The sequence below is a fragment of the Aptenodytes forsteri genome, unplaced genomic scaffold (assembly GCF_000699145.1).
Source record: "Aptenodytes forsteri isolate BGI_AS27 unplaced genomic scaffold, ASM69914v1 Scaffold93, whole genome shotgun sequence".
Taxonomy (NCBI): Eukaryota; Metazoa; Chordata; class Aves; order Sphenisciformes; family Spheniscidae; genus Aptenodytes; species Aptenodytes forsteri.
In genome coordinates, this window is record NW_008794665.1 from 586,116 (window position 1) to 601,284 (window position 15,169).

Below are 15,169 nucleotides of genomic sequence, written 5' to 3' on the forward strand. Positions count from 1 at the left end.
GTAGAGCATGGGAAGCTGAAAAGTCCTTGGCTAGTGTAAGCATTACCTAGCAACAACTAAAACATCGGTGCCTTATCAACTTTGTTCTCATCCTAAATCCAAAACATTGTACCAGCTACTAGAAAGGAAATTAACTCTATCCCTGCTGAAACCAGGACAGGAATGGATTATGCTAATGCAGAATAAGGTAGCGTTATCATAAAATAAGAGCATCCGTACAGCAAAATAACGAAGAACTCTCTTGATTTGAGTTCACCTTAATCTTTATTGAGTTCTTGCTGCTGAAAAAGCCATTTCTCAGAGGCAAAGCTGGTCGGGGATACATGCAAAGCTCCTGCCAGCTGCTCTAAATTTTAATATATATAATATTACATCACTTTTGAAGGGGTGACAAGATTAACTACAGTGTAAAATAAGGTGGCATTTTTTAATTCATTGGGATGATATTTTTTGGTCTGACAGACTTTAAATTTGTCCCCCTTTCTGGAATGGTTTAGACAGGGATTATGTGTCCAAAACAGTTCTGTAACCATTTTATCATTGTATTTTCTGAGATTTGAGGTGTTCTTCATGTTCGTGTTTAGCAACTGGCAGAATTAACTACAGTGTAAAATAAGGTGGCATTTTTTAATTCATTGGGATGATATTTTTTGGTCTGACAGACTTTAAATTTGTCCCCCTTTCTGGAATGGTTTAGACAGGGATTATGTGTCCAAAACAGTTCTGTAACCATTTTATCATTGTATTTTCTGAGATTTGAGGTGTTCTTCATGTTCGTGTTTAGCAACTGGCAGAACTGTGCCATATTCTTTTTATTCAAACTTTGTATTTAGCATATTAAAAGAGACAATTAGACTTGCTGTACTTAGTTTCTTCTGTATGCCCTACTGCATCGTGTTCATTCTAAACTGACTTCTCTGAAGTTAAGAAAGCTAAAAGAAGTGATGGGGTAGCCAGGACATGCAGAATGTGTTGGAACACAGAAACAAAATTGCTGCCGCCTCTGCAGTTACATACTGTAACAGTAATAACTGAGGCATCATAATTACATAGCCATACCCTCCTTACATCGACTTCCAGAGTGGAAATTTTCATGCTTTATCAGATTAATGTTTGTATAATCTTGTTTAAAGTAATCAGAACGGGAGGCTTCCAGCGTGCACTAAATGTGAACTGACGTGGCATAAATTCATTGTGAATGCTTTTTTCCACTGATTTCAAAGAAAATGGTATTTCACAATTGTATTTTTGGCTCACTCTGTCCAGTTTAGTAGATATTAATTGTAATATCTTCCATAAAAGTTAGTAGTATTTGACTCCTGAATAAGATATTCAGGGAAGAAGTCTGACAGCACTAAATAGACATCAGTCAGATTCCTTTAAAATCCATGCAGATGATCTGAAGGCTGCAATATTAAAACTGTGATTGTTATTGAAACACCAAACCCTAGTTAGGCTTCACTTTCAGTTTCAAGCAGTTATTGAAAGGATACATTTGACATGTAAGATAACATAATGTAGTTATACAGGTATCCTACAACTCCTGTTTTGTCACCTAAAATAGCTCTAAAATGTTCGTTTTTTGCAGGTCCCAGGCAACAACACACCAAGCCTATAGAATCAAACATAAAATAGCAACATCGCTGGAGTGGAAGTGCTGTCCTGGGTACAGTGGGCAAAACTGCCAACCCAAAGGTGAGTAGAATTGTAAGGATTTGAAACTATTCACTTCAACAAAAGAAAACAATGCAATCTGATTTGCAAGCAAATGGCTCTGCTGAAAATCACTACAGTCCTTCCTGTTAATTTAAAACCAGGAAAAATGCACAGTAAACTAAAATACTTTGGGATGTTGACTCTTCTCTGCACATGAATTGCCAGAGTAGCTAAGCAGAATGTCCTTTCCTCTCTTCCACGCTAAATAAAACTCGTAAAATCTTCAGCTTTATTCCATTTTGCTAAAATAGGAAGTTTGCATTCAGAGCATCTCTACTTTTGACCTTTTGTTAGAGTATTGCAGTGCTGGGGATATTAAATCCAGGTCCTTTACTGAATACTTGCTGTAAAATTCATCTACAGCACTGTGACTCTTTTGGCATTCAGTTTCAGGCTCTAAGAATATATTTTAGACATGATAAAATAATGTATCAACTTTGTTTCCCTCTGAATTGAGTAGGACTTTTGTTGTTCATTTCAACAGTGACTGAATCTTACTAGGTATTACACATGATCCCTATATAATTGTGCCCCTTTTTGACAGAATAGAGTGTTTTACCTCTGCCCTCATGATCAAACATATGGCAACGTACTGTAGTTTAACATCTGTATAATAGCTATTTCTTTGCTGCCGGCCTTAAACAAGCAGCCCTTGAAAAATAAGATATGGCATCAGCATACATATTTTAAATGAATGAATATTACAAGAAAGGCCATTAGATGTGGTAGAGAATTCAATCAGCAGTGGTAAAGTAGAGGCTGTGATTAAAAATTAATGTAGAGGAATGAAGAGAAATCACTGTTATTCACATCCAGGAGGGAAATTTCAATGCCGAAAAGCCAGAATCTCAGCAGGCACAGAATTCTCTTCTTAACATGGGACACAGTCAGCAAGGCTGTCCAGTGAGCATGGATCAGATGTTTCAAAGGTCTGCTTTTAAAAAATGCAAGCATTAGCAAAAATAGATTAAAAAATGCTTATTGAAGGGGGAGGCTACAGTTGATAAAATTGAAATGGCATCAAAACAACAGGGAAGCACTGACCAGGAAAAAAGCTGTGTAACTCAATTTGCAGTGGCATCTGTGTAAAAATAAGAATAAAGGAAAATGTTGTCAAGTGTTACAGGAGCGGGTTTGAAATTACATCTCCTGGGTTCTATTTTCAAATCTCTTCTGGCTTGCTGAACAACTTGGGGAAGCCACTTATAATCTGCATACCCAGGTTTACCCATCTAGAAAATTGAGATGACATTTATCTCAGAGGGGCACTGGGATATTTAATTAATTAATGCTTGTAGAAGTGCTTAAAGAGATTGGGATGAAAGGTGTTATGTTAGAAAGGCTCCTCTTCCCCGCTTCTGGAATCCTGCCTCCCATGAGGAGCAGACCACCAGCACAAGCCCTGCCTGTATTATTCAATTCCCATGAAGGGACGTCAGCTAATGAACTCGAACAGTTGGGAGCCCAATAGCCTTGTCTTCAGGCACTCCGTTTCTACAACGGCAGGGGGAGAGACAATGTAAGGTCTGACTGGGGCTCACCAGAGTTGCTGAGCCCTTCGCTTGGCCTCTCTGCACTTGATCTGCTCAACAACAGAACTGTTATTGAAGGGTTTCTGTGCCAAGGGAACTGGGGTATTCTGACAATATGTTTTAGATCCTGGGAAGGCACTCTTAGTGTGATGCGGGTTGCTTGTAGCAAATGCCTTCTGGTTTAGCTTCTCTCTCAAACCAAGTGAAATCATACATAACTATTTCAGTCTGATAGTCTAGGCAGGAAGAAACACTTGTCACCATCTGACAGTTATTACTAGACATCTGTAAACCATATTTGGTAGCCTCATTGTAACTGCTTGGTTACAGATGCTTCTCAAGGTAACATAGTAGTAAGTGAGACAGAAGAGCCTCTGGGAAGAGACGTGTTCAGATCACTATTTCTAACTTTACCTCCTATGTGGCAACACATGACCAAATTGCATAAGACACGGATCCTAGTCGAGCACGGACAATGCAATTTTACAAGAAACTTTTTAAGAAGGGAAAAATGTAGACATAATTTCTTACAAGTCTCATGAAACAGCGCAATGTGGACAATTCAACAAATAAAACATCATTATTTTGATTTGGGAATATCAAATGCTTAACTGGGAGCAAAACTGCTAAAATAAAAGGGCTTGTAAATCCTGACTTGCAAAGTTCATGACATGTCATTTTTACTAAACATAGCTTTATTTTACCTTTTCATCCTTAAGCTGGAGAAAACAATGTGCGTGTAGTAATGTCTGAGGGGAAGAAATCCCAGTTTGCTCATGCACATGTGGTCGCTGAACGCTATATTATGTGTCACAAATGATTTCAAGAACTGGAAGATGCATCTTCAAATGTATATCATGCTGTGTTCGAATTCAGCTTTGCTGTGGAGTGAGGCTGAGGTAACTTAATGTTTATGAATTCATTTCCGTCTGCCCTGGCTGTGGTTTAGAGCAAAGAGCTGGTTCTCGGAGTTGCTGACAATGCCATAGCCATTGTTAGCACTGAATTCTCTTGCATGGTAGTGATGTCATCTCTCCAGCAGATGGCTGTAAAATGTTCTGCACAGGAGCGAGTGCTATCCTCTGCGTGGGGTGAGCTGCAGACACAAAAGGTAGCAATTCACCTTGAAACACAGGGAATGGAAGCAAACTACCAAACTCCCCACAGGGATTCCCCTTCAGCCACTCCTGCTTCATCAAAAATATATTGAGAGAAAAAGATCCAATTTCCATATTTTTAATATTCCCTGAAATCATTTTGCACGCCATGTTTAAAAATACATGGGACAATAAATTATACATCTAGGCCAATATATTCCATGATAGGAGCCTAATGTTGGATTCTTATGTGCGTTACCTGATATTCAGAAGTGCTGAGGACCTGGAAGTGCTCTTCATTGCTCAGCATTTTGAAATGCTGCGCTTTTTTTTGGTTGGTGTTGCTTTCTTATTTTAAATGGCACCTATAAGGTGGGTCTAGAAGTCTATTTTTTATTTTATATTTTATCTTCTTAGCTTAAACTGAGCATAGCATCTCCAATTTTTAAAAAGTCTCAAATGCGAGTCACTTGATGGCTATTTCTAACCTAAGGACTATATGTAGTAGAGTTTCAGTCTGGTGCTCCCATCACATCTGCTGCTGTTCAGCATCTAGGGTGGGGCATCTCATCTGTGGGACCAAGGAGCACAGAAGACTTAATCACCATATGATGTGTCAGAGTGCTTCCTTTGGAAAAGGACTGAACCACACGGGAAGAATGATGTAGGAGAAGCTATATTGCCAGTGACTCTTCTGAATTTGTTTCACAAATGAAAACCCTGAATTTCTAGTGCTGCCTGAGAAGTACCTTTCCTATACAGTGATGAAATTTAATAACTGTACAATAAGAGGTATTGTCTCTGGGTGAATTTTTGTGTGTGTGTGCATCGCTGGCTACAGTCCTTGATGCTTTTAGAAGCAGTATAATGCACTATTGCCTTGCTCCATTACTGGTTTGCTCCAACAGGGTGAGGTCTATGTCCTGGGTCTTACAGCGATTAAGTTATCTGAACAGTTTAAAGCATTAGTAAAACAAGCACACAGCGATAAATATATATCCTTGAAACTCTAAAAGTGAATAAAACAGTAAGGGTTTGGGTATTCCACAATGTGAAGCTGTGAGTGGGGCAGTTGATTTAATAGGGAGGATGAAAGAGAAGATGGATAGTATATAAAAAATCTGGTGTCTGTAGCACTAACAGTGGCAGTGAATACATTTAGAGCAACAGAAAGATCAGTAAATGAAAGAATAAAAGGACACCGATCAGCTGGTCTTTATCACAGGCAAGTAAGTGACTCCCTTGTCATAGATTATACCATCACATCACCACCGATAAATCCTGTGTAATGAATTGGGCTGAATGCAAGTATTTAACTCCTGTCAATAACCATGCCACAGAAAGATAAGAGAAGGTATTGAAATTATAACTATTTGAAAATTTTGTATTTCTTATCAGCCAATTTCAATAAATTCTATGAGACTTTCAGTCCATATGATAATTTCCTTTGAGTTCCTGTCCTAATTGTTACTTCCCCCCACCTTAATTTACAACCTCAAACACGTTATATCATCCTTAAACGTAATCTATTGATCCTCATATACTGCCAAGAGGCTGATGAAACATAGGGAATTTCTTGATTCAGCATTTTATTCTGTTTCCTAGGAAACTCACATTATGGCTAGACTAGTTTTTAATATTTGAACTGGAAAATAATGTCACCATACCCAAGTTATTCTGCTTGTACTGTACTAAAGACTGGAAATCACATCAGTGCCACATAAGTGGCATTCCTTAGATGTTCTCCAACTGGGACAACATCCACATCAAAATGCTTCATCAACTGAGCAAGCATACAAAAATTGGTATGAATTTACACTAGCAAATTTACAACCTACTTTGTACATATTTCATTTTTTTTAAACAATAATTAAATTAAAATGACACCATTAAGCCTAATGGCTAGAGAAGTCAGGAAGGTGGAAATCTCAGTTCAGTTCCCAGCCATCCTATCAGCTGTTCCCTACTTTTTGTGAGTGAAGGTACTTTAACTTTTCTGGACCTCAGTTTCCCCAACTGTAATATTGAAATAATAATAATGTTAGTCTAGCTTTTTGCAAATTGCTTTGGGATCTTTGGGCTGAGATGTAAAATAAGCACAGAAAATCTCATCTGCCACGACCAGAGAAAATATTTACAAACTTGTCACCTTTGTGAAGTTTTTTAATGTATGTAGCAGTTGCAAATCTCAGATGATATTTGTTGTAATTTGGAATTTGATTATGTTTTGAAACAGTTTTTGTTTTTAGGTGCTGCAATAATCTAATATCACCATTGCCTTTAGTGGGAAGATATCCATGGTTGAAGATTTATGTAATCTGTAAAAAAAAAAAAAATCAGTTTCAACAAATGTGACTAATTTTGTATTTATAAAAAAACCTAATTAATTTTACAGCTGACAATCTCTGTATTGTCTTTGTACTGCTGTTTTATATTGATCTAAAATATTCCTCTAGAATTTTTAGCCCTGGAGATTTCAAAATTCTGTTCATTATAGGGCAAATTTTGACATTTTAGTATTAACACCAACCCCTGCCAATCTCAGGAAGCCATTTATAAAGCCATTCACTGTCTTCATCAATGTGGTTCCACACCGTGTTATAGATGGACTAAGCAGATAACAAGAATCACTTCAGATGATTAGGCTTTGGTAAAGTTGGTATAGAACAGAGAGAAAAAGCAATTGTTGTGGAATCCTGATTGTCATGTTCCGTGTTTCACTCACATCCTTTCCTTTTTCTCCCTCTTTTAGCTCAAGAACAACAATCACTTATAAACAGCAACCAGGCTGAAAGCAGCAGAGCTGTCGGTGAGAGGACACCAGGAGCTCCTCAGGACCCCAGTGGGCCAGGTCAGCTGTTTTAATGACTATCACCTCTAGCCCAACCACTGACCATGTGACTCACTAAGATCACTGCAAAAACAATTTGAGAAAAATCCCTGTCCACTGGAGGGACCTGAATGTGCCGTTAGAGTTTCCAACAGTCATGGTTCAGCGGTACGCTTCTCTGATAAAGATAGGCAGAAGAAACTGAATTTAAAGGTACCAGTAGCTTAGCATTTATAGAGTGTCTTGTGACTAAACTAAAAGCAGGAAAGTCATTCTGCATAGAGATATTTAAACTATTATATTACTGAGTAAAATAGATGAATTAACAGAAAAAAAGAAAAAAAAAACCAAACACCACGGCCAAAAAAACCCAAAACCAAATCTAGGAGTAGTATAGACCAGCATTGGTCATAAAATAGAATGTAGTGATGTTAATTGTATTATCTGAATACATGATTATTGTCATATATTTTCTTATAAAAATTGGTGCTTTATTCAAAATTGGTACAATGACACTTCAAACTTTATCAAGGGTAGCTTAGGTGTGTTTTAAGCTACTCCATCTAGGATGATCAAATAGCTAAGCAACACAGGGACAGTTTACAGCTTTATACCACAGATGTTTGAGACTGTTTCTTATTACACTATTCATTTGCTCACTACTGTGTTTACTTCAACCTATCTAGACCATAAGGTTTTGGAACATAATGTTGGTGTTTTCTTGCAAGGGTATGTACAGACATCAGCATTGTAAGAGCTAGTTAGTAACAATAATGCTTTTATTCAAATAGTGATCTACATTGAGAAGTTACCTTAGGTGATTGCTGCATGAAAAGCTTCTCCATCTCTTAGTCTCTAGAATTGTTGGGTGGGCTCACTTCCCTTTATATTTATTTTCCATTACCATCTGTATGATTTAAAGTTTACCACCAGAAATGTTCCAGAAAATTAATTTCATAGTTGTCTGCATAAGTATTCATGGGAATGGAATTTTATTCATGCCAGGTGTGTTTGCACACTCACTAAACTGGGAGCAGAAACAATCATGGTTTATTAGATCATTCCAATTAACCATGAATTCAAATATTTAGTGTTCGCTATAGAGAAACATGAAAAGGTAACCATGATTTAGAGGTATTCAAGTAGTTGACAGACTATACTATATTCCAGTCTGTACCACCTGAAGGTCTATATGACTGTGAGGGTATAGAGTTGTTGGTAATGCAGAATTATTTATAAAGTCTGTGTATTCAGTGAACTGTCAACAATCAGCGTACCGTGTTTAAATAACAACAAAAGAAATATGTGAAACATGCTTGAATAAGGAAGTTGTTTGAAAAAATTTTTCTCTGCTTGTGATATACTCCCCAGCAAGTGAGTGAGACTGCAGTTGTCAAGTAAATTTTTGGTGGCAAATTATATGCAAGTTATTTGGCAGCGTTCTCTACATACTGTCAAATGAGCTTGTAGTTTACATGGTGAGGAGCCAGAAGATGGACAAGATGTGAAAGGTAGCGTAAAGGAGGCATGTTCCTTGAACTTTCTTACTACCTTCCTTTTCTTTTGAATCTGTTGATGTTTCAATTATGGATGTCTACACTGGCTTTTTGTAAAATCATCAGCTGTTACACACTACAGTGTTATTGTCACTCACGCAGTTGGCCTAGATCCGAAAAAAATTTATGGAACTAAATAATAAGGCAAGTTATGTTCTCAGGTCTGTATATTGCAGTTGTCAATATAATATATTGAACAATATAATTGTTCTGTTGCTGGAATATTCATGCATGCTGGGAGAACAGGATGTCAGCATCCAGACTGCCACAGGGTTTTATGGAGACAGTACACCTGTATGTGCTTATGTCCATATATGTGTTTTACTTGAAATCACAACAGACGAATAGAAAAATTAGAAAGCATAGGCAGTACAGGGAAAGACTGAATCTGGCACGGAGATAGAGAAAGGTATTTTCAAACGGGATTTAGAAAGGAGAAGGCTGTTGCTCCCTGGTGATATCGTGTGAACAACCAAGTTTCCCAGTGCTGGAGGGTGGAGGGTGTCGTCCAGTAAAGCAGACAGGACCCATATGAAAAAGTGAGCTTGATCAATAGAGCATTAAAACATGCCACTTCTCTCAGTAGGAATTCTGCTCTGAAACATAACTCTGAAATTGGAATCTCTGAGCTCCATTTAATTAAAGCATGTTAATTGCTTTTCAGTTATTTTTAAATCAAATGGGGTCAGTTTAGAAGGAGAGCGATACCTGTTCTGGCTGCCAACCCTGCAAACATGACCTGGGGCCGGGGCTGACTGCCCTGGTCTGTCGTTCCATCAACAGCTGCCAGGACTCTACAAGCCAGATTCTGTTTCCAGCTCCCACTATGCAGCCATGCACTTATAAACCTCACTTTCAGGTTCATCTATGCAGCTTGTCTTCCCCTTTCAGTAGGAACTGACAGAAACTGAACTGAAGAAAGCATTGCACCCTGCAGGTTAGTTATCAGTTTGGGTGACTACGCATGAGCCAGTAATGAATTCAAATCACTTTCTCATAGTAACAATTCAACCAGGAGCAGAAGTATCCAGACCTGTCTGTCTGTCACAGAGTAGTATTATGATGAAGAGTTTTCAGACAAAGCAGATCCATCAATGGCTTGTCTCCAGTGCCGTTGGGGAGAATTGCCAGACTCTAAACTAGGTGGTTGAGTTACAGACACAAAATTCTGTTTATGTAAGTAGACACCATGGGCAAAGTAAACAGCTGGAGATGCTAACATCCTAACCAAAAACAGCCAGCCTTATTCACCAGGCTCTACCAACTACGCATTTTACAGCCTCTACAGGTAAGCATTCTTGTGGGTGTTGGCACACTTCATCTGCACTGACTGGGTGCATTTAGTGAATTTTCTGGATTTTCCCAAATGCTATCGAGTTAGGTATGATACATTTATTTTTTACATGCTAGAATTTTGAAGAATAAAAGTCTAGTCAGAAGAATATGTCCTTTTACATATAAATTGGGGTTTTTTTGTTGTAGTCTTTAGGGCCCTGTGCTTCTACATGTTTTCTGATTATAACTGTTTACTGCCATGGGTATAGACACTGATGCCGTAATGAAAAGTGACATAAGATCAGTAGCAATACTGTAAATTTACACTAATAAATATTTGTATGTACTGCTAAAGAATCTCTTGCATAGCAGTTTATTAAGTCATAGTATGGCCTGGATCATGTAGGGTAGTATATATCATGTGTCAAGGGTTGTCGCGGATGGAGTGAGACTGCACTCATGAGAGGGAAGCGACAACGCACTTTATTGATAGAAAACAGTGAGTTAAAGTTCAGTGGTAAATGTGACAGTGGTTTAACAAGATTCAATGGCAACGTACACTTGATTATTTACTGCATAGAGGACAGGGTCAGACAAAACTGTCAGGGAGACCCTCCCGTTGAGTCATGAGGTTCAGAAAGGACCCCCTTGCTTTCTAAGCTCCTTCTCAGAGAGGAGTCTAGGTGCGGCTGAATCCAATCCTAGCCCCAGACTTGGTCAACAGTTTATGTCTAAAGGATTATATATATGTGCAATTAATCCTTTATATCACTTAGCTAAGATTTCAAAGTTTAGCACGCTATTAGTCTCTTACCGAGGATCTGTTGCAGCAAGGAATCTCTCAACCTCCGCTGCTGTGCAGGAGAGCTCAATAGGCCCTGGGCTGTCCACTATTTGTAGAGTAAGATGATTAACTTATAGTCATATTTGCATACCAGCAAGATGTTTGGGTCACTGCTCCAGACAGCCCTTGGCTACTACGTTGTCATCCATCCCCAAAGTCCAACATAAGCTGGATGCAGCCATCACGACCCGCACTGGTGGTCATTGCTTACGTCTTAATTTGCAAGACAAAGGCCTTCTTCACCACTACCTATCTTAAAAGTGTCCAGCTAGGCCTCTTTATACCTGAAGAGACTACAAGTGTCAGACACAATTTGGGCAGGTTTTAAAATAAAATTGACTTCACAGGTTGGGCATCTTTTCTTAATGACAGACTAATGATTATTCCAAAGTCATTTATCTGTTAGCTGTTTTTCTGCCTTGCTGCTGTGTTGAACAAGTCTTTATTTTGACCCCAACACTGAAAATATGATGTATTCCTTCAGACACAAGCCTTGCAAATTCATGAAGTTATGTTATAAATGGTAAGTAAAATCAATGCTTTTGTGATTGTGTTAAAGGAGGTAGACTAAATGAGAGTTGACTGAATACTCTGTAGGGTGCTAGGTGGAGGAAGAATGGCATTATGCTGATTAAAATATGCTAACCATTCAAAATACTCTTGTAGAATTATAAATACTTTATAATGGATACAGATGCTTCAGTAATTAGTTACTGCTGTGCTGCTGAATGTCACTAATACATGATACATGACAAAAATCAAGATGATTCACTCAAGACAAAAAATTCAGAAACTTTTCACCTCACTTCCAGCTAGTATCTCTCAAGTAAATTACACTTTCTTTTTCCCCTCCCCACAATGTTTTAACACTACTTTTTCTTTTTCTTCCCGTTTTGTTCTCTGACCAAGCACTTACACAAAAAATGAACAAGAAGATTAGCAGCCAGGAGATGAAACTGACTTTTCTACAGAAGAGGGTTGACAGCATTGCTGCTGCAATGAATGATGTGAGCAAGATGCTTTCTTCTCTGGAAGGCAAAATCAATGAAGATAAGGGCAGAGACTTCCAGTCTTTTCTAAAAGGTAAGAAAAATAAATTAATATAATCACTCACCCAGTTAAAGGTGCCAGAAAAAAATAAATGCTAAAAACATTCGTAGACTGTCCTATTGTATTGCTCAACATTTATAGGGAGAACTCTTTTTAGTTTAATTTCATAATAGAGGGATTTGTTTATTTTGACATTTGTTATGGTGTCTTTTATAGTGACAAAAAATTTACGTTCTTGGGTACTACATCATCTACATGGTAACTTAAGCCACTATCAAGGCATTTTCATTTACTTAGAGCTTCTGCAAATATTCTTATGTCTGTTTTTTGTTTATCTGACAGCTGCTAAAGGACGTAGTATTTACTTTGCTACCAAGTCTAAGTAATATTCTTTAATACATAATTCACATATGCAGGGGAAACGTAAAAGGAATTCTGTAGTTGTTGTATTTATAACATGGCAAACATTCTGCTGAATAATTTGCCTCTGATCATATTAGGCTACCTTTGATAAACATCTGTACTCATGTTCGGTAGATGAGAAAGACACGGACAGGGATCAGGAGGTTGGGCAGACCCTCGCCAGCAGAATTAGGCATCCATTCTTTGTGAATCCTGCAGCAAGATCTGTTTGTTACCCAACTACAAATGGTGCTTAACAAACAGATTGGGACTGAAGCTTTCATTTCCTTGATGTGCAATATTTTTCTTGTTTTTCAGGAATTTTCCCCAAACTGTTTGTATTATACACTTTAGAATCCAGAGAATTTTTCTATTGTCTAAAAATAGAACGAGGGAATTGGAGCTCCTTACGTTGAGATAAAACTAAATGAAACAATAAGTGCTTTCGTATCTCCCTCAAATTTACCAAGTGTGGTCCCATTTCTTGTATTTTCAGTCCTCCTCTGTCTCCTGAGTTGCTCCTGCCACATGCTAGATGGCTCTTGTACCCTGGATCAAGTTTATCCCACCTCTCACTCAGTGACCTGCTTTCACCTCTCCACATATTGCTAGATGGCATTCTTGACCCTTGGGCGTACATTTAATTTGTCTTTGAATATTTCCCATTTCCCTTTTGCTTTCTCTTAATTCTTTTTTATATTTCACTCATTCTAGCTGTCATTTTCATGGTATTCCAAGAGGTCTTTTGCTGCATCCTGTGCTCCTGCTTCTCCATTCCCTATCTATATTTAAGGGTCCAAGTCCTAATTAAAATGTACAGTACAAAAAACCCCATTATTTCACACTTCTCTGCAAACGTGTTTCAAGCCTTTATTGGTTTTGTCTGCTGTGCTCTATGTTATACCTGCTTAGATGAAATCTCCAGTTGCTGGCCCTTTTTTGATTTATGTTCTCAATCTGTCTCCTAATCAAGTAGCTCTAATGAAAATGCTGCTATCAACTGCTTTCATTGACTCTAATTATGGGCACTCCAATACAGGTTATTCTTGGCTTGTACATAGGTAAACAGCAGGAATGAGGGGAGGAGGGGAGAGAGAACAAGATTAGTGTTTCTGTTGGCTTGTATATGTAATGTCAAAGGGCAAGTGCAGTTTCTGTCCAGGGAATATCAGTCAGTCATACTCCAAGTGGGCAAAGAGCATCCTAAAGTAGCAGGAGCTGGAAGGAGTTTCCATGCTGTCCTCTAACTTGGTACAGATGTGCAGTATAGGTACATCAGACTTGCTAAAAATTACTCTTAGAAGCTCACGTGAAGCAAAACACAACTTTCCCCACTACCACTGCCATCCTGAAGCAACATGCTTTCAAAGCACAGTTAAGTCTGTAGTTGCCTCATGCTATTCAGACTTCTTCCTTCTTCCCCTACATTTCAATTTTCTTCCCATGGTGCCCAGGTCCTTTGCTCATATCCATTAATCACCTTTTTTCTTATTGCAGAAATTCTAATGGCTGCCCAGCTTTGTATCAGAGTTTGTTAGGAGTGAGGTCTGTTTCTGTGAACAAACGATTCAATACAGTTTACAAAGTCTTTATTTCATGGTTCCATCTGTAAATAGACTTTGGTCCCACAAACCTGTCATCTGTTGATACAGGGCAACACTCACTGGAGTAACAGATATGCTCCTCTAATTTTATTAGTCAAAACTGTTGTGCATTTTTTAAATTGTTTTCAGTACTCAGGAGACTGTTCCTACTTTTTACTTATAGAAAATAATTTGGTGTTCTCCCTTTAATTTAATAAACTCTGCTTACTTCTTGCTATTCTTTCTTCCTCCTTTCACTCCACATCATCTTTTTATAGACTCCTTTCCTTTTTGTTATTAAAATGTACACTCCTTTAAAAATGAACTCAACAATGGAGTGTTAATCACTTCCAAGTCAAAAAGGTCATTTACAGCTGGATATATAACTTTAACTCAGTCTCTTCTGTACATACCTTTATTTTGTGCATTTTTCTTCAAATAATTGAAACTGCAAAGGGAGTATATGTTGACACAAAGTAATTACACACTTTGGATTTCAGCCAGGGAGTTAAAATTAAAACGTACAATCTCATAAAAAGTGCAAGAGATCTTTAATGTTCACAGGTAGTTTGGACCTTTATATTTCAAAATGAGCAACAGAGAAATTGAGTTATATCCATGAATGTATTCATGTGTCTTCTCAGCTCAAGCTTAAGAATATACCCAATTGTCACCTACAACAAAAGTTTGGGTCAGGTCTTTCTGTGCAGAAGCGTGCTCCCACAGCCCCTGGTGAACTTTGGAATAACACTTGCTTACCAGGTACCTAGTTGTCCTAGCCAGCAAGTAAGGGAGAGAAACCCAAAGCAGTCTGTTTTACCAGGTTCCACCCTCTTGATAACTAGAAGACCTGAAAACCAGAGCTGAGCTCCATACAGCACCCGTTATCCAACTAAGTAGAGTAGGAATGGGAGAGGGCGAGGCTGGCAGTTTCTTGACCGTCACAGAAAGAAAAGGCCAGTGTAGATCCTGTGGAAGACCTCTTGCAGCAGGATGGTCTGTTATCAAGATTTGTTGCCGAGATGAAGAAATTTAATTAGTTCCTCACAGGAGGTATAGAGTAACCTTGTTTCTTTCCACAGCCATTAAACTTTTCTTCACAGCTCATTGTGTCTCTTAAAGCACAGAACATTTTTCAGCATCATAAAGTAAACTGACCAAATCATCAGTTACAATGGCTTCTCTACATGTCAGTTATTTTACTCTGCATTCATATCTTGGTTCTTCCTCTCAGCTGCCAGGACATCCTCATTCTCGGGTATCTTATCTTACTGTTTTTCCTTC

At 38.2% G+C, this 15,169-nt stretch overlaps 1 protein-coding gene across 1 annotated transcript in view; it reads left to right on the plus strand.

Moving 5' to 3' along the window:
- The window catches only part of MMRN1 (multimerin 1), a 47,992-nt gene that overhangs the window by 19,259 nt on the left and 13,564 nt on the right, over positions 1-15,169 (plus strand). Inside the window, exons 3-5 of the mRNA XM_019470563.1 lie at positions 1,589-1,695; positions 7,098-7,187; positions 11,760-11,933. Coding sequence (XP_019326108.1) covers positions 1,589-1,695; positions 7,098-7,187; positions 11,760-11,933 — 371 coding nt within the window. The remainder of the gene's footprint in view (positions 1-1,588; positions 1,696-7,097; positions 7,188-11,759; positions 11,934-15,169) is intronic.